General features: G+C 30.5%; 1 protein-coding gene across 8 annotated transcripts in view; it reads left to right on the plus strand.

The window, feature by feature from the left end:
• The first annotated feature begins 14,092 nt into the window (after positions 1–14,092).
• The window catches only part of LOC139986835 (uncharacterized), a 388,837-nt gene continuing 382,890 nt past the window's right edge, over positions 14,093–20,039 (plus strand). For 7 of the 8 annotated variants that reach the window (XR_011799729.1, XM_072002492.1, XM_072002509.1 and 4 more), the window contains exons 1-2: positions 14,093–14,275; positions 16,641–16,923. Coding sequence is in view for 7 of the 8 variants with exons in the window: in XM_072002492.1 (XP_071858593.1) it covers positions 16,883–16,923 (41 nt within the window). In the remaining variant the exon portion in view is untranslated. Of the gene's footprint in view, positions 14,276–15,735; positions 16,137–16,640; positions 16,924–20,039 lie in introns of those variants that run through there. The other variant, XM_072002501.1, reaches the window with a different exon arrangement.

Consider the following 20,039-nt stretch of genomic DNA (forward strand, 5'->3'; position numbering starts at 1 on the left):
TATATCGTAATGCTACATAACGTTATACGTTATAAGGTACTAGTATACAACGTTATACGTTATAACCTAATGCTACACAACGTTATACGTTATAAGGTAATAGTATACAACGTATAACGTTATAAGGTAACAATATATAAGGATATACGTTATAACGTAATGCTACATAACGTTATACGTTATAACGTAATAGTATACAACGAAATACGTTATAGCGTAATGCTACATAACGTTATACGTTATAAGGTAATAGCATATAACGATATACGTTATAGCGTAATGCTACATAACGTTATACGTTATAAGGTAATAGTATATAACGTTATACGTTATAGCGTAATGCTACATAACGTTATACGTTATAAGGTAATAGTAAATAACGTTATTCGTTATAACGTAATGCTACATAACGTTATACGTTATAACGTAATGGTATACAACGTTATAAGTTATAACCTAATGCTACATAACGTTATACGTTATAAGGTAATAGTATACAACGTATAACGTTATAAGGTAACAATATATAAGGATATACGTTATAACGTAATGCTACATATCGTTATACGTTATAACGTAATAGTATACAACGTTATACGTTATAACGCAATGCTACATAACGTTATACGTTATAACGTAATAGTATACAACGTTATACGTTACAACGTAATGCTACATAACATTATACGTTGTAAGGTTATAGTATACAACGTTATATGTTATAGCATAATGCTACATAACGTTATACGTTATAACGTAATGCTACATAACGTTATACGTTATAACGTAATAGTATACAACGTTATACGTTATAACGTAATGCTACATATCGTTATACGTTATAACGTAATAGTATACAACGTTATACGTTATAACGTAATGCTATCTAACGTTATACGTTATAACGTAATAGTATACAACGTTATACGTTATAACGTAATGCTATCTAACGTTATACGTTATAACGTAATAGTATACAACGTTATACGTTATAACGTAATGCTACATATCGTTATACGTTATAACGTAATAGTATACAACGTTATACGTTATAACGTAATGCTACATAACGTTATACGTTATAAGGTACTAATATAAAGCGTCATACGTTATAACGTAATGCTACATAACGATATACGTTATAAGGTAATAGTATATAACGTATAACGTTACAAGGTAACAATATATAACGAAATACGTTATAACGTAATGCTACATAACGTTATACGTTATAAGGTAAGCGTATATAACATTATACGTTATGGCGTAATGCTACATAACATTATACGTTATAAGGTACTAGTATACAACGTTATACGTTATAACGTAATGCTACATAACGTTATACGTTATAACGCAATAGTATACATCGTTATACGTTATAACGTAATACTACATAACGTTATACGTTAAAAGGTAATAGTATATAACGTTATACGTTATAACGCAGTGCTACATAACGTTATACGTTATAACGTAATAGTATACAACGTTATACGTTATAACCTAATGCTACATAACGTTATACGTTATAAGGTAATAGTATACAACGTATAACGTTATAAGGTAACAATATATAAGGATATACGTTATAACGTAATGCTACATATCGTTATACGTTATAACGTAATAGTATACAACGTCATACGTTATAACGTAATGCTACATGACGTTATACGTTATAACGTAATGGTATACAACGTTATACGTTATAACGTAATGCTACATAACATTATACGTTATAAGGTTATAGTATACCACGTTATACCTTATATCGTAATGCTACATAACGTTATACGTTATAAGGTACTAGTATACAACGTTATACGTTATAACCTAATGCTACACAACGTTATACGTTATAAGGTAATAGTATACAACGTATAACGTTATAAGGTAACAATATATAGGGATATACGTTGTAACGTAATGCTACATAACGTTATACGTTATAACGTAATAGTATACAACGAAATACGTTATAACGTAATGCTACATAACGTTATACGTTATAAGGTAATAGTATATAACGATATACGTAATAGCGTAATGCTACATAACGTTATACGTTATAAGGTAATAGTATATAACGTTATACGTTATAGCGTAATGCTACATAACGTTATACGTTATAACGTAATGCTCCATAACGTTATACGTTATAACGTAATAGTATACGACCTTATATGTTATAGCGTAATGCTACATAACGTTATACGTTATAAGGTACTAGTATACAACGTTATACGTTATAACGTAATGCTACATAACGTTATACGTTATAACGTAATGCTATATATCGTTATATGTTATAACGTAATACTACATAACGTTATACGTTAAAAGGTAATAGTATATAACGTTATACGTTATAACGAAGTGCTACATAACGTTATACGTTATAAGGTAATAGTGTATAACGTTATACGTTATAACGTAATGCTACATAATGTTATACGTTATAACGTAATAGTATACAACGTTATACGTTATAACCTAATGCTACATGACGTTATACGTTATAACGTAATAGTATACAACGTTATACGTTATAACGTAATGCTACATAACATTATACGTTATAAGGTTATAGTATACCACGTTATACGTTATATCGTAATGCTACATAACGTTATACGTTATAAGGTACTAGTATACAACGTTATACGTTATAACCTAATGCTACACAACGTTATACGTTATAAGGTAATAGTATACAACGTATAACGTTATAAGGTAACAATATATAAGGATATACGTTATAACGTAATGCTACATAACGTTATACGTTATAACGTAATAGTATACAACGAAATACGTTATAACGTAATGCTACATAACGTTATACGTTATAAGGTAATAGTATATAACGATATACGTTATAGCGTAATGCTACATAACGTTATACGTTATAAGGTAATAGTATATAACGTTATACGTTATAGCGTAATGCTACATAACGTTATACGTTATAAGGTAATAGTATATAACGTTATTCGTTATAACGTAATGCTACATAACGTTATACGTTATAACGTAATAGTATACAACGTTATAAGTTATAACCTAATGCTACATAACGTTATACGTTATAAGGTAATAGTATACAACGTATAACGTTATAAGGTAACAATATATAAGGATATACGTTATAACGTAATGCTACATATCGTTATACGTTATAACGTAATAGTATACAACGTTATACGTTATAACGCAATGCTACATAACGTTATACGTTATAACGTAATAGTATACAACGTTATACGTTAGAACGTAATGCTACATAACATTATACGTTATAAGGTTATAGTATACAACGTTATATGTTATAGCATAATGCTACATAACGTTATACGTTATAACGTAATGCTACATAACGTTATACGTTATAAGGTAGTAGTATACAACATTATACGTTATAACGTAATGCTACATAACGTTATACGTTATAAGGTACTAGTATACAACGTTATACGTTATAACGTCGTGCTACATAACGTTATACGTTATAACGTAATAGTATACAACGTTATACGTTATAACGTAATGCTACATAACGTTATACGTTATAACGTAATAGTATACAACGTTATACGTTATAACGTAATGCTACATATCGTTATACGTTATAACGTAATAGTATACAACGTTATACGTTATAACGTAATGCTACATAACGTTATACGTTATAAGGTACTAGTATAAAGCGTCATACGTTATAACGTAATGCTACATAACGTTATACGTTATAAGGTAATAGTATATAACGTATAACGTTATAAGGTAACAATATATAAGGATATACGTTATAACGTAATGCTACATAACGTTATACGTTATAACGTAATAGTATACAACGAAATACGTTATAACGTAATGCTACATAACGTTATACGTTATAAGGTAATAGTATATAACGATATACGTTATAGCGTAATGCTACATAACGTTATACGTTATAAGGTAATAGTATATAACGTTATACGTTATAGCGTAATGCTACATAACGTCATACGTTATAACGTAATAGTATAGAACGTTATACGTTATAACGTAATAGTATAGAACGTTATACGTTATAACGTAATAGTATACAACGTTATACGTTATAACGTAATGCTACATAACGTTATACGTTATAACGTAATAGTATACAACGTTATACGTTATAACGTAATGCTACATAACGTTATACGTTATAAGGTAATAGTATATAACGTTATACGTTATAACGTAATGCTACATAACGTTATACGTTATAACGTAATAGTATACAACGTTATACGTTATAACCTAATGCTACATAACGTTATACGTTATAAGGTAATAGTATACAACGTATAACGTTATAAGGTAACAATATATAAGGATATACGTTATAACCTAATGCTACATAACGTTATACGTTATAAGGTAATAGTATACAACGTATAACGTTATAAGGTAACAATATATAAGGATATACGTTATAACGTAATGCTACATATCGTTATACGTTATAACGTAATAGTATACAACGTTATACGTTATCACGTAATGCTACATGACGTTATACGTTATAACGTAATAGTATACAACGTTATACGTTATAACGTAATGCTACATAACATTATACGTTATAAGGTTATAGTATACAACGTTATATGTTATAGCATAATGCTACATAACGTTATACGTCATAACGTAATACTACATAACGTTATACGTTATAAGGTAGTAGTATACAACATTATACGTTATAACGTAATGCTACATAACGTTATACGTTATAAGGTACTAGTATACAACGTTATACGTTATAACGTCGTGCTACATAACGTTATACGTTATAACGTAATAGTATACAACGTTATACGTTATAACGTAATGCTACATAACGTTATACGTTATAACGTAATAGTATACAACGTTATACGTTATAACGTAATGCTATCTAACGTTATACGTTATAACGTAATAGTATACAACGTTATACGTTATAACGTAATGCTACATATCGTTATACGTTATAACGTAATAGTATACAACGTTATACGTTATAACGTAATGCTACATAACGTTATACGTTATAAGGTACTAGTATAAAGCGTCATACGTTATAACGTAATGCTACATAACGTTATACGTTATAAGGTAATAGTATACAACGTTATACGTTATAACGTAATGCTACATAACGTTATACGTTATAAGGTACTAGTATACAACGTTATACGTTATAACGTAATGCTACATAACGTTATACGTTATAACGCAATAGTATACATCATTATACGTTATAACGTAATACTACATAACGTTATACGTTAAAAGGTAATAGTATATAACGTTATACGTTATAACGCAGTGCTACATAACGTCATACGTTATAACGTAATAGTATACAATGTTATACGTTATAACGTAATGCTATATATCGCTATAAGTTATAAGGTAATAGTATATAACGTATAACGTTCTAAGGTAACAATATATAACGAAATATGTTATAACGTAATGCTACATAACGTTATACGTTATAAGGTAATAGTATATAACGTTATACGTTAAAGCGTAATGCTACATAACGTTATACGTTATAAGGTAATAGTATATAACGTTATACGTTATAACGTAATGCTACATAACGTTATACGTTATAACGTAATAGTATACAACGTTATACGTTATAACCTAATGCTACATAACGTTATACGTTATAAGGTAATAATATACAACGTATAACGTTATAAGGTAACAATATATAAGGATATACGCTATAACGTAATGCTACATAACGTTATACGTTATAACGTAATAGTATACAACGTTATACGTTATAACGTAATGCTACATAACGTTATACGTTATAACGTAATGCTCCATAACGTTATACGTTATAACGTAATAGTATACGACGTTATATGTTATAGCGTAATGCTACATAACGTTATACGTTATAAGGTACTAGTATACAACGTTATACGTTATAACGTAATGCTACATAACGTTATACGTTATAACGCAATAGTATACATCGTTATACGTTATAACGTAATACTACATAACGTTATACGTTAAAAGGTAATAGTATATAACGTTATACGTTATAACGCAGTGCTACATAACGTTATACGTTATAAGGTACTAGTATACAACGTTATACGTTATAACCTAATGCTACACAACGTTATACGTTATAAGGTAATAGTATACAACGTATAACGTTATAAGGTAACAATATATAAGGATATACGTTATAACGTAATGCTACATAACGTTATACGTTATAACGTAATAGTATACAACGAAATACGTTATAGCGTAATGCTACATAACGTTATACGTTATAAGGTAATAGCATATAACGATATACGTTATAGCGTAATGCTACATAACGTTATACGTTATAAGGTAATAGTATATAACGTTATACGTTATAGCGTAATGCTACATAACGTTATACGTTATAAGGTAATAGTAAATAACGTTATTCGTTATAACGTAATGCTACATAACGTTATACGTTATAACGTAATGGTATACAACGTTATAAGTTATAACCTAATGCTACATAACGTTATACGTTATAAGGTAATAGTATACAACGTATAACGTTATAAGGTAACAATATATAAGGATATACGTTATAACGTAATGCTACATATCGTTATACGTTATAACGTAATAGTATACAACGTTATACGTTATAACGCAATGCTACATAACGTTATACGTTATAACGTAATAGTATACAACGTTATACGTTACAACGTAATGCTACATAACATTATACGTTGTAAGGTTATAGTATACAACGTTATATGTTATAGCATAATGCTACATAACGTTATACGTTATAACGTAATGCTACATAACGTTATACGTTATAACGTAATAGTATACAACGTTATACGTTATAACGTAATGCTACATATCGTTATACGTTATAACGTAATAGTATACAACGTTATACGTTATAACGTAATGCTATCTAACGTTATACGTTATAACGTAATAGTATACAACGTTATACGTTATAACGTAATGCTATCTAACGTTATACGTTATAACGTAATAGTATACAACGTTATACGTTATAACGTAATGCTACATATCGTTATACGTTATAACGTAATAGTATACAACGTTATACGTTATAACGTAATGCTACATAACGTTATACGTTATAAGGTACTAATATAAAGCGTCATACGTTATAACGTAATGCTACATAACGATATACGTTATAAGGTAATAGTATATAACGTATAACGTTACAAGGTAACAATATATAACGAAATACGTTATAACGTAATGCTACATAACGTTATACGTTATAAGGTAAGCGTATATAACATTATACGTTATGGCGTAATGCTACATAACATTATACGTTATAAGGTACTAGTATACAACGTTATACGTTATAACGTAATGCTACATAACGTTATACGTTATAACGCAATAGTATACATCGTTATACGTTATAACGTAATACTACATAACGTTATACGTTAAAAGGTAATAGTATATAACGTTATACGTTATAACGCAGTGCTACATAACGTTATACGTTATAACGTAATAGTATACAACGTTATACGTTATAACCTAGTGCTACATAACGTTATACGTTATAAGGTAATAGTATACAACGTATAACGTTATAAGGTAACAATATATAAGGATATACGTTATAACGTAATGCTACATATCGTTATACGTTATAACGTAATAGTATACAACGTCATACGTTATAACGTAATGCTACATGACGTTATACGTTATAACGTAATGGTATACAACGTTATACGTTATAACGTAATGCTACATAACATTATACGTTATAAGGTTATAGTATACCACGTTATACCTTATATCGTAATGCTACATAACGTTATACGTTATAAGGTACTAGTATACAACGTTATACGTTATAACCTAATGCTACACAACGTTATACGTTATAAGGTAATAGTATACAACGTATAACGTTATAAGGTAACAATATATAGGGATATACGTTGTAACGTAATGCTACATAACGTTATACGTTATAACGTAATAGTATACAACGAAATACGTTATAACGTAATGCTACATAACGTTATACGTTATAAGGTAATAGTATATAACGATATACGTAATAGCGTAATGCTACATAACGTTATACGTTATAAGGTAATAGTATATAACGTTATACGTTATAGCGTAATGCTACATAACGTTATACGTTATAACGTAATGCTCCATAACGTTATACGTTATAACGTAATAGTATACGACCTTATATGTTATAGCGTAATGCTACATAACGTTATACGTTATAAGGTACTAGTATACAACGTTATACGTTATAACGTAATGCTACATAACGTTATACGTTATAACGTAATGCTATATATCGTTATATGTTATAACGTAATACTACATAACGTTATACGTTAAAAGGTAATAGTATATAACGTTATACGTTATAACGAAGTGCTACATAACGTTATACGTTATAAGGTAATAGTGTATAACGTTATACGTTATAACGTAATGCTACATAATGTTATACGTTATAACGTAATAGTATACAACGTTATACGTTATAACCTAATGCTACATGACGTTATACGTTATAACGTAATAGTATACAACGTTATACGTTATAACGTAATGCTACATAACATTATACGTTATAAGGTTATAGTATACCACGTTATACGTTATATCGTAATGCTACATAACGTTATACGTTATAAGGTACTAGTATACAACGTTATACGTTATAACCTAATGCTACACAACGTTATACGTTATAAGGTAATAGTATACAACGTATAACGTTATAAGGTAACAATATATAAGGATATACGTTATAACGTAATGCTACATAACGTTATACGTTATAACGTAATAGTATACAACGAAATACGTTATAACGTAATGCTACATAACGTTATACGTTATAAGGTAATAGTATATAACGATATACGTTATAGCGTAATGCTACATAACGTTATACGTTATAAGGTAATAGTATATAACGTTATACGTTATAGCGTAATGCTACATAACGTTATACGTTATAAGGTAATAGTATATAACGTTATTCGTTATAACGTAATGCTACATAACGTTATACGTTATAACGTAATAGTATACAACGTTATAAGTTATAACCTAATGCTACATAACGTTATACGTTATAAGGTAATAGTATACAACGTATAACGTTATAAGGTAACAATATATAAGGATATACGTTATAACGTAATGCTACATATCGTTATACGTTATAACGTAATAGTATACAACGTTATACGTTATAACGCAATGCTACATAACGTTATACGTTATAACGTAATAGTATACAACGTTATACGTTAGAACGTAATGCTACATAACATTATACGTTATAAGGTTATAGTATACAACGTTATATGTTATAGCATAATGCTACATAACGTTATACGTTATAACGTAATGCTACATAACGTTATACGTTATAAGGTAGTAGTATACAACATTATACGTTATAACGTAATGCTACATAACGTTATACGTTATAAGGTACTAGTATACAACGTTATACGTTATAACGTCGTGCTACATAACGTTATACGTTATAACGTAATAGTATACAACGTTATACGTTATAACGTAATGCTACATAACGTTATACGTTATAACGTAATAGTATACAACGTTATACGTTATAACGTAATGCTACATATCGTTATACGTTATAACGTAATAGTATACAACGTTATACGTTATAACGTAATGCTACATAACGTTATACGTTATAAGGTACTAGTATAAAGCGTCATACGTTATAACGTAATGCTACATAACGTTATACGTTATAAGGTAATAGTATATAACGTATAACGTTATAAGGTAACAATATATAAGGATATACGTTATAACGTAATGCTACATAACGTTATACGTTATAACGTAATAGTATACAACGAAATACGTTATAACGTAATGCTACATAACGTTATACGTTATAAGGTAATAGTATATAACGATATACGTTATAGCGTAATGCTACATAACGTTATACGTTATAAGGTAATAGTATATAACGTTATACGTTATAGCGTAATGCTACATAACGTCATACGTTATAACGTAATAGTATAGAACGTTATACGTTATAACGTAATAGTATAGAACGTTATACGTTATAACGTAATAGTATACAACGTTATACGTTATAACGTAATGCTACATAACGTTATACGTTATAACGTAATAGTATACAACGTTATACGTTATAACGTAATGCTACATAACGTTATACGTTATAAGGTAATAGTATATAACGTTATACGTTATAACGTAATGCTACATAACGTTATACGTTATAACGTAATAGTATACAACGTTATACGTTATAACCTAATGCTACATAACGTTATACGTTATAAGGTAATAGTATACAACGTATAACGTTATAAGGTAACAATATATAAGGATATACGTTATAACGTAATGCTACATATCGTTATACGTTATAACGTAATAGTATACAACGTTATACGTTATCACGTAATGCTACATGACGTTATACGTTATAACGTAATAGTATACAACGTTATACGTTATAACGTAATGCTACATAACATTATACGTTATAAGGTTATAGTATACAACGTTATATGTTATAGCATAATGCTACATAACGTTATACGTCATAACGTAATACTACATAACGTTATACGTTATAAGGTAGTAGTATACAACATTATACGTTATAACGTAATGCTACATAACGTTATACGTTATAAGGTACTAGTATACAACGTTATACGTTATAACGTCGTGCTACATAACGTTATACGTTATAACGTAATAGTATACAACGTTATACGTTATAACGTAATGCTACATAACGTTATACGTTATAACGTAATAGTATACAACGTTATACGTTATAACGTAATGCTATCTAACGTTATACGTTATAACGTAATAGTATACAACGTTATACGTTATAACGTAATGCTACATATCGTTATACGTTATAACGTAATAGTATACAACGTTATACGTTATAACGTAATGCTACATAACGTTATACGTTATAAGGTACTAGTATAAAGCGTCATACGTTATAACGTAATGCTACATAACGTTATACGTTATAAGGTAATAGTATACAACGTTATACGTTATAACGTAATGCTACATAACGTTATACGTTATAAGGTACTAGTATACAACGTTATACGTTATAACGTAATGCTACATAACGTTATACGTTATAACGCAATAGTATACATCATTATACGTTATAAGGTAATACTACATAACGTTATACGTTAAAAGGTAATAGTATATAACGTTATACGTTATAACGCAGTGCTACATAACGTCATACGTTATAACGTAATAGTATACAATGTTATACGTTATAACGTAATGCTATATATCGCTATAAGTTATAAGGTAATAGTATATAACGTATAACGTTCTAAGGTAACAATATATAACGAAATATGTTATAACGTAATGCTACATAACGTTATACGTTATAAGGTAATAGTATATAACGTTATACGTTAAAGCGTAATGCTACATAACGTTATACGTTATAAGGTAATAGTATATAACGTTATACGTTATAACGTAATGCTACATAACGTTATACGTTATAACGTAATAGTATACAACGTTATACGTTATAACCTAATGCTACATAACGTTATACGTTATAAGGTAATAATATACAACGTATAACGTTATAAGGTAACAATATATAAGGATATACGCTATAACGTAATGCTACATAACGTTATACGTTATAACGTAATAGTATACAACGTTATACGTTATAACGTAATGCTACATAACGTTATACGTTATAACGTAATGCTCCATAACGTTATACGTTATAACGTAATAGTATACGACGTTATATGTTATAGCGTAATGCTACATAACGTTATACGTTATAAGGTACTAGTATACAACGTTATACGTTATAACGTAATGCTACATAACGTTATACGTTATAACGCAATAGTATACATCGTTATACGTTATAACGTAATACTACATAACGTTATACGTTAAAAGGTAATAGTATATAACGTTATACGTTATAACGCAGTGCTACATAACGTTATACGTTATAACGTAATAGTATACAACGTTATACGTTATAACGTAATGCTATATATCGTTATATGTTATAACGTAATACTACATAACGTTATACGTTAAAAGGTAATAGTATATAACGTTATACGTTATAACGCAGTGCTACATAACGTTATACGTTATAAGGTAATAGTCTATAACGTTATACGTTATAACGTAATGCTACATAATGTTATACGTTATAACGTAATAGTATACAACGTTATACGTTATAACGTAATGCTACATAACGTTATACCTTATAAGCTAATAGTATACAACGTTATACGTTATAACGTAGTGCTACATAACGTTATACGGTATAACGTAATAGTATATAACGTAAAAGTTTACAACGTTTTACGTTATAACGTAACGCTACATAACGTTATACGTTATATTGTAATAGTATACAACGTTATACGTAATAAGGTAATAGTATATAACGTTATACGTTATAACGTAATACTATATAACGTTATACGTTAAAACCTAATGCTAGATAACGTTTTACGTTATAAGGTTATAGTATATAACGTTATACGTTAAAAGGTTACAGTATATAACGTTATACGTTATTTGGTTACAGTATATAACGTTATACGTTATAAGGTAATAGTATATAAAGTATAACGTTATAAGATAACAGTATATAACGTATAACGATATAAGGTAATAGTATATAACGTTATACGTTAGAACATTACAGTATATAACGTTATACGTTATATGGTTACAGTATATAACGTTATAGGTTATAACGTAGTGCTACATAACGTTACACGTTATAAAGAAATAGTATATAACGTTATACGTTATAACATAATGCCACATAACATTATACGTTATAACATAATTCTATATAACGTAATACCATATAACGTAATACTATTTACCGTAACTCGTTCCATCGTATTAGTATATAAAGTAATGCTATATGACGTAATACTTTATACAGTGATACTATATAACGTAATACTATGTACCGTTATATGTTAAAACGTAATACTGTGTACCATAACAATATAGAACGTAATACTATGTAACGTAATGTAATAATACATAATATAAGATGACTTACTGCCAATAAAATGGTAAATGACACATTTGCACAACAAACTGTGAAAACTTTGTTGTATGTGCATGGGTTGCTGTGTCGAATTCGTTCCGTAGTTCTATCTTTGTTATATTTACACTAATATAAGCATTTAGTTCCTGTCCTACATGTTTATAAATTATAATTCTTCTTATCTTTCTAACACTCTACTTCAAAATAATCACTTAAATGTTATTATTTCACTTAATTCTTTCTGTTTTATCAGCTGTGTGATATCTTCCTATTTTTTTCTTTCTTTTTTTTTTTTTTTACTATTGAATTTATAACCATGTTTGTGATGAACTTACCAACTCAAGATTCATGAACATTTTATTAATTGAAATAAATTTTTCTATCTCTTAATCTATCTTTAATTCATGTCTTTCTTGCTCCTTCAATAAATACAACTTAAATATTGGTGCTGCTTCTTTATTACTGCAAATCATCCAATTCTCGATATAATTCTCTCTCCTAAAGTGAAACAAATATATTTTCTTATCTATACGTTTTAAATTATCTAGTTATACATTAATTTATACATAGAAATAGCTTAAAAAAATAACCTATTACAATCAAAATACTTTGTAATTTGTATATTTAATTATTTATAACTATTTAATATAATATTTAAAATTGCACAAATGCTTGTGGCAAATATTCAATGTCGAAGAAAACGGTCGATCGCAGATTGATCTAATTCGATTTATTATCAGCATAGTAACCCGTGGCGCTTCGTATCGGCGCCGCGGCGGTAGCTTGAGCCGTGCGAGTTGAAGTGGGGAAGCTTGTTGAAAGTCCGTTGGAGTAGGGGCAGCGAGGAGCCCGGCGAGCTGCCGGGAAGGAGTACCACCGCGTGTCTGCCATCTCTGTCTTTAGTTTAGTTCGAGTTCGGCGCGCAGCCGGTTCGTGCCTGTGTGTTTTGCGTGCGATTTCCGCCTGATCGACGCTTGTCTCATCTCCGCGACTTGCGTCGATACGTCGTCGACCTCCACAGTGTTTTCTTATCTTTCTTTAATCCAGAACGCGGTCACCGGGTCAAATTGCCAAAACGTTCGTATATATAACGTTCATATAAATTCGTAGCGTCGCTAACCATTTTCACGAGTTTCTGCAGTTTCTATGATTCAGTGTGACCTTTTGTCGAAAACATCGTTGCTTCGTGTACTTGAATCTGCGTAAAATTCCATGATGTACGTCGATCTATGGTGGTGACGTACAGCAATCGATAGTATGTAGATTGCTTGTTGCGACGCTTCCAAAGAAACGGTGATTCATTGGATGCACGTAAGAAACACGTTAGTGGTTTATTTTGCTAGTATTGTTTTCGCGCGAACGATCCGTTGTGTTTACCTATCCAAGCTTCTTCGATATTCATTCTCCGAATAGTGGTACATTTCACAAACGTAAATACGCATTGCTCTCTAAATTACTCTGAAATATCGATTGGTGGAGATACATATGTTCACGAAGCAACGATCGATTATGTACGTGTTCAAGTTGCGACATTCAGACTAGTAGCACACAGTTTTCCTTTGAAATACATTTTATCTGCGTTGGTGCATTTTTGGTTATGACAGTTTTCGTTATAAGTACGTAAAATAAAAACGTGTTTGATATTATCTCGTTATTGTATCGTCGGTTTGCTAGAAAAGTGACATCCCGAAAGTTAGTTCGAAATATCGGGAAAATTAACTTTAAAAGTGAGCTCTTTGTAGCGGTTATTAAGCTAATAATACTATACTATTAGGTTGTCCGAAAAGTTTCTTTCGTTTCATAAGGTGACAATAGATGAACAACAGTTTCTGTTTTACATTATTTTATTGAATTAGGTGTGATCCATTTCGTTCTATTTCTATTATTATGTTCGTGCATAATTCAATAAACTAATATAAAACAAAAAACATTGTGCGTCTATTATTTACTTATGAAACGAAAGAAACATTTCGGACAATTTAATGTTTAACATGAATGTCATAATTCGATATAGAGCCGGTTTAACACTTGTTTAAAAGATTTTTCTGCTGATTTAATAGTTCAAATTCTAAGTACTATTAACTAAATTACGAAGGAAACGAAATTTTTCATTGTTAAATGGTTGAATATTCAATGGTATTCCATTTATAGTCGATTTGTAGAATTTACTCTGTTAACGAACCGATGCGACGATATATGTACGTAGTTCTATAATTAGTGCTTTGCAATGAATAAACGTGTGATACAATTAAATTTGGGGCTTTATAGTGGGGATAGTGTTGTTATATATAGTGCGTAGGTTTCTTGTCGTTTCTCCAACATTACGTAGATTATACTCGAAGCTGTCTCGATACGGATAAAGTTTTCGACCGTGGTAATGGTGGTAGACGTGGGGAAAATAAAAAACGTGGATAAGATTTCGAGAGCAGGTATAGATTTTTCTGGAAATTCGAAGTCAATTATTGGCTTCATTATTGCGATCTGTAATTTATTATTTGCAACGAACGATTAATCAGAAATACCCTAGGTAGCGCTGACATCATTGGCAACTAATTAATCAGTGGCATACGTATCTTCTGTACAGCGGACATCCCTCGTTAGACGTTCGTGGAGATGTCTACCGTAACGAAGATTTCGTTATTTGACAGCCATATTGTCAATATGTTTTCCTCGCCAAAGAATAAAAAGTAATAATTAATCGATTTCGATATCTATATTTCTCGCGTTTATTGCGTAATTGCTAAAGATCACACATGATAAATGTATAAATTGTTGCCTTATTGACTAAAAAAGAATAATTTCTTGTTCTTTGAAAGATCATATCAGTGAGACATCTTTTTTCTCAAATGTCATTTTATCTTGAATTTATAATTTTTCGGTTGATTAACCATAATCGAGTATTCCAAGCATATCGTGTTGATAGTGGTTTATTGATAAGGTAATGAATAATGTTATCGATACAATCTACTCATTTTTAATATTTTTCTTTGACTCCTTTCTCAAAATTAACACATCATCACTATTAATATATTTTTTTCTCGTATCTTGCATTGAAATACGATTGCAGGACGTTCACCCGTATTGACGTGCAAAGACCCTATTATGCATGAACGGATCACAGGGACTGTAGAAGTTCTTTGCTAGCCGAGCTTGAAAGTTTTCTTATCATCAGTTACTCGAGAAAAAAGTTTCACAAACGTCGATAAGGAAGCATTAATAATTCACGTTACCCAAAGAACATGTTATTTGATTTTATACAGGCAAAAAATAGTTGAGATAGATTCTATGACTGTAGTTGATTCAAATTAAGCGGCAAATTAGTTTATAGGATCTTTAGTAGCAGCACTACGATTGGCAATTTGTTTCGATCGTCTCGCGAATCGCGTAACTTCCCGCGCGAATCAGCAGACCAATTAGAGAGTTTGTTTGACTCTTTTTGCAGCGGATTCGTGAGAATCAATTGGTCAAGTGTCGAGCTGTTCGCGATAGACTGATAACGGTGCGAAATAAGAAATTACATAGTGAACGATCATGGTGTGACTCGGGTGACTAGATTGATCTTTCGGAAAGATCGACGAGATTGACCGGTGGTTGTGTGGTGATTGGTTTTGGTTGTGGTGGTTGATACGCTCTTGGGAGTCGGAAGCCCGTTGGCACTTGGGCCTCGTTTACATCGGTTTACTCATGCTGGGAGTTTTGAAGCGGCGCTGGAAGCCATCAAAAAGGTGAGTGCTCTTTTACATTTTTCTTTCTTTTTCACTACATCGTACATGTATCCTAAAAGTGTTACGACTTGTAATAATTCAGTTATATTAAAATGAAGGGATTCTCTTGAATATTCTAAGAAAAAAAAAAAAAGAAAAGAAAAAAAACATTAAAACGTTGAAAGGGGGATTTCAAGGGCTAAGAATGGAAAATTACAAAAATAATATTTGACAGTTGTTTCATAGAATCTATACATTTTATCAACGTTATGTGTTTAGTAACTTATCCTTTTTGTAAATTCCTGAATAATTTGTTGCTTTTTCTGAAGAACTTGTTCGAATTGTCACTTTTGAAATACATGTACACTGTGGTACTTCGCTTCAAAACAAGAGATATTAACTAAAAAGAAACGTCTCAACGAGTAACAATTTTATCTAACGATTAATTTCCTAATTTATAAAAAATCTGCTAGGAGAAATATCGATAAATTGCTTTGTTTGGAAACGATACGAGATATTGGCGTCGTTCGGTAATCGATAATGGCGAGGTATCGTTCGGTGCATTGAACTTGCCGCGTAAAGTTAGAGCAACGTAACGTGACGCTTTAATTACGAAAGCGAGGTCGTTGTACGATAATTGCGCCTCAAATTTCACCCGAAAACTCTAGTCATACCTAACGTTACTCTTATCAATGATTAACATATATATCCGTATTATCGGCGTTTTCTTTTTGTTAGTTATCAGTATCGATTCTTATGTTTCGTTTTAATCAATCTAACCTCTATATCAAAAGTGATGTAAATAATATTGCGAATATATTCAACTACGATATATCCATTTAATAGTTTATTTGAGTATATATAGCTATTTCAGTATACGCGCACTCGAAAGGTATCCAAAGTCGACTTTCAAACACAAAACCATGTACAGTGGCACATAAAACTGTTCGAATATGTATCTATTTATAGAAACATTTTATGAATGTACTGTGCGTGTTATATAAAACATATACATTTCTATACCATGTACATAGGATAGATTTTATATACCATAATATATAGGATGAGAATTATGTATGGTAGGTAAGTGTCCAAATATATTAGTGAACCATTTTACACGTATATCTGTACACGTACATACGTGTACCACAAACACGGGTAAATTCGTGCCAATATTTACGGCACGAAGAAATTTGTTAGTGCGTTATTTATAACTGTACTACCTATAACTAACCACAATAGAACAATGGAACAATAGAATAATGCAGTCGGTAACGAGAAGCAGCGTTGTAAGAACCAGAATCCCTCTAACCATTCGGTTTACCGAAAAGGCAGAAAAATAATCGGGACATGCAGTCGAGATCAAAGACAAATTCCAACGTTTCGTTATTTGTCGTGGAATTTTTCTTACACTGTGGATCTCCTTGTGTGTATCCTGTTCGTGGAACGTCCTAAGGAAGCTGTCTTTGTGACTTAGTTTGCTCGTCATTTTCGCTCGTAGAAGCAAATATACCTGTTTTTTTCTTTTTTTTCTTTTTTTTTTTTTCGTATCATATTCGTCGGACGAACGCGCCACATGTATATAGGTTTTATAAGAGCGAAAAGCTTGGAAAAGAATGGACGCTTATCGGAGCGACGACTTCAACAAACGATTGGTATTAATTTCGAGTGAAAAATTCATTCGAATGGAATCGGAATGGCGAACGGACGTTATCCTCTCCTGTTATATTTTTCCGTTATTTAGAGAATTTTTTTTATTTTTCTCGCCTGTTTCGATACCGAAACAACGGGAGCCGTATATGTAGCTTTTCCTCTTCGTTTTTTCTGGATTGAAAAAGTTTTGGAATTTTTATGTTTTGTGCTTAGGCTAATTGGTATTGAATTTGAAATTGGAGAGAAAGTTTGTAAAACGAAGGCAATATAGATAATAATTAGGCGGATTTCTATGTACACGCGAACGTTAGACTAATTGGAGAAAGCAATATAAAGTTTGTACTAAAATAATCGATTCGTTGGTATTTATCGTGCTAAGTAATTAAACTTCTCACGTTTGGCTCGAAGTTGAGCAATATATTTAAGATGCGGTACGCGAACTTCTTGATGCATCTTCCTTCAGGCTATCTGAAAGTTTTGTAGGTCGATCCTCTTTTGTTCCTGGAGTGGCTGGCTAAAATTAATTTATCAATATCTGTGTAAGTAGTGATAATGTATTCACTATCAAACAAGTGAACCATGTATATACCTAGAATATTCAAACTTAATTTATATTCCATATTCGAATACAAATCATGTTCCATACCGTAAAATAAATACCTATCTCTGTTAAATTTCTGTTAAATCATGAGATTACACAGTTTTACAAGATTACCTTTTGTAAAATTAATAATGGGTTTAATTCATCTCCTACGCCGGTTTGTACTCGCTTTATGTGTTCGCTTGTTCCATCGAATAAAATATACCTGGTGGGGCATGTCGAGTTTCACGAGATCTTTCAACAAGCAGGGCACAAACGACGAACTATATCTATTATTATCGGAACTGAACTGTAATCCAGATAAACATCGGTGTGCATACTTGCACGATAAATTAAAATAATACAGGCAACAGGGTCGCGGGATCAATGTAACATAATTGCAACGGCGTAAATAATGCCACGATCCCTAGTGTACGGCGATTCACACGACGAAGGTTTAACTCCCTGCATAACTTTGCATGCCGATGTTTACCTGGACTAATTTAAACGAATTATCATAACACCTGCTGCGTCCTGCTCTCTCTCCATTAATTTTCAATAGACCACTTCTGGTCGATTAGATTTGAAATGAAATGATTTTTATCAAACGATGATTCTTAGAACATTATTTTTTCTTATTATAACGCAAGAACTATAAAAAAAAAGTAGGAAGAAAAGCAGGGCGTAAGTTTAAAAATACAAACTAAATATGACATGTATATCTTTTAAGTTTTATCGTATGGATATTGTTCTTAGGTAATTAGATTATCAAGTGTTTCGTATAATTCAACTTTTTTTATAATGACAGCTTTTAACCTTTGTTACGTAGAATCGAAGAAAAAGATCACAGGGGCAGCGATCTTCCACTCGTTTTTCTATTATTACAAAATTCTTTTAACTTGAG

This window comes from Bombus fervidus, chromosome 1 (assembly GCF_041682495.2).
Source record: "Bombus fervidus isolate BK054 chromosome 1, iyBomFerv1, whole genome shotgun sequence".
Taxonomy (NCBI): domain Eukaryota; kingdom Metazoa; phylum Arthropoda; class Insecta; order Hymenoptera; family Apidae; genus Bombus; species Bombus fervidus.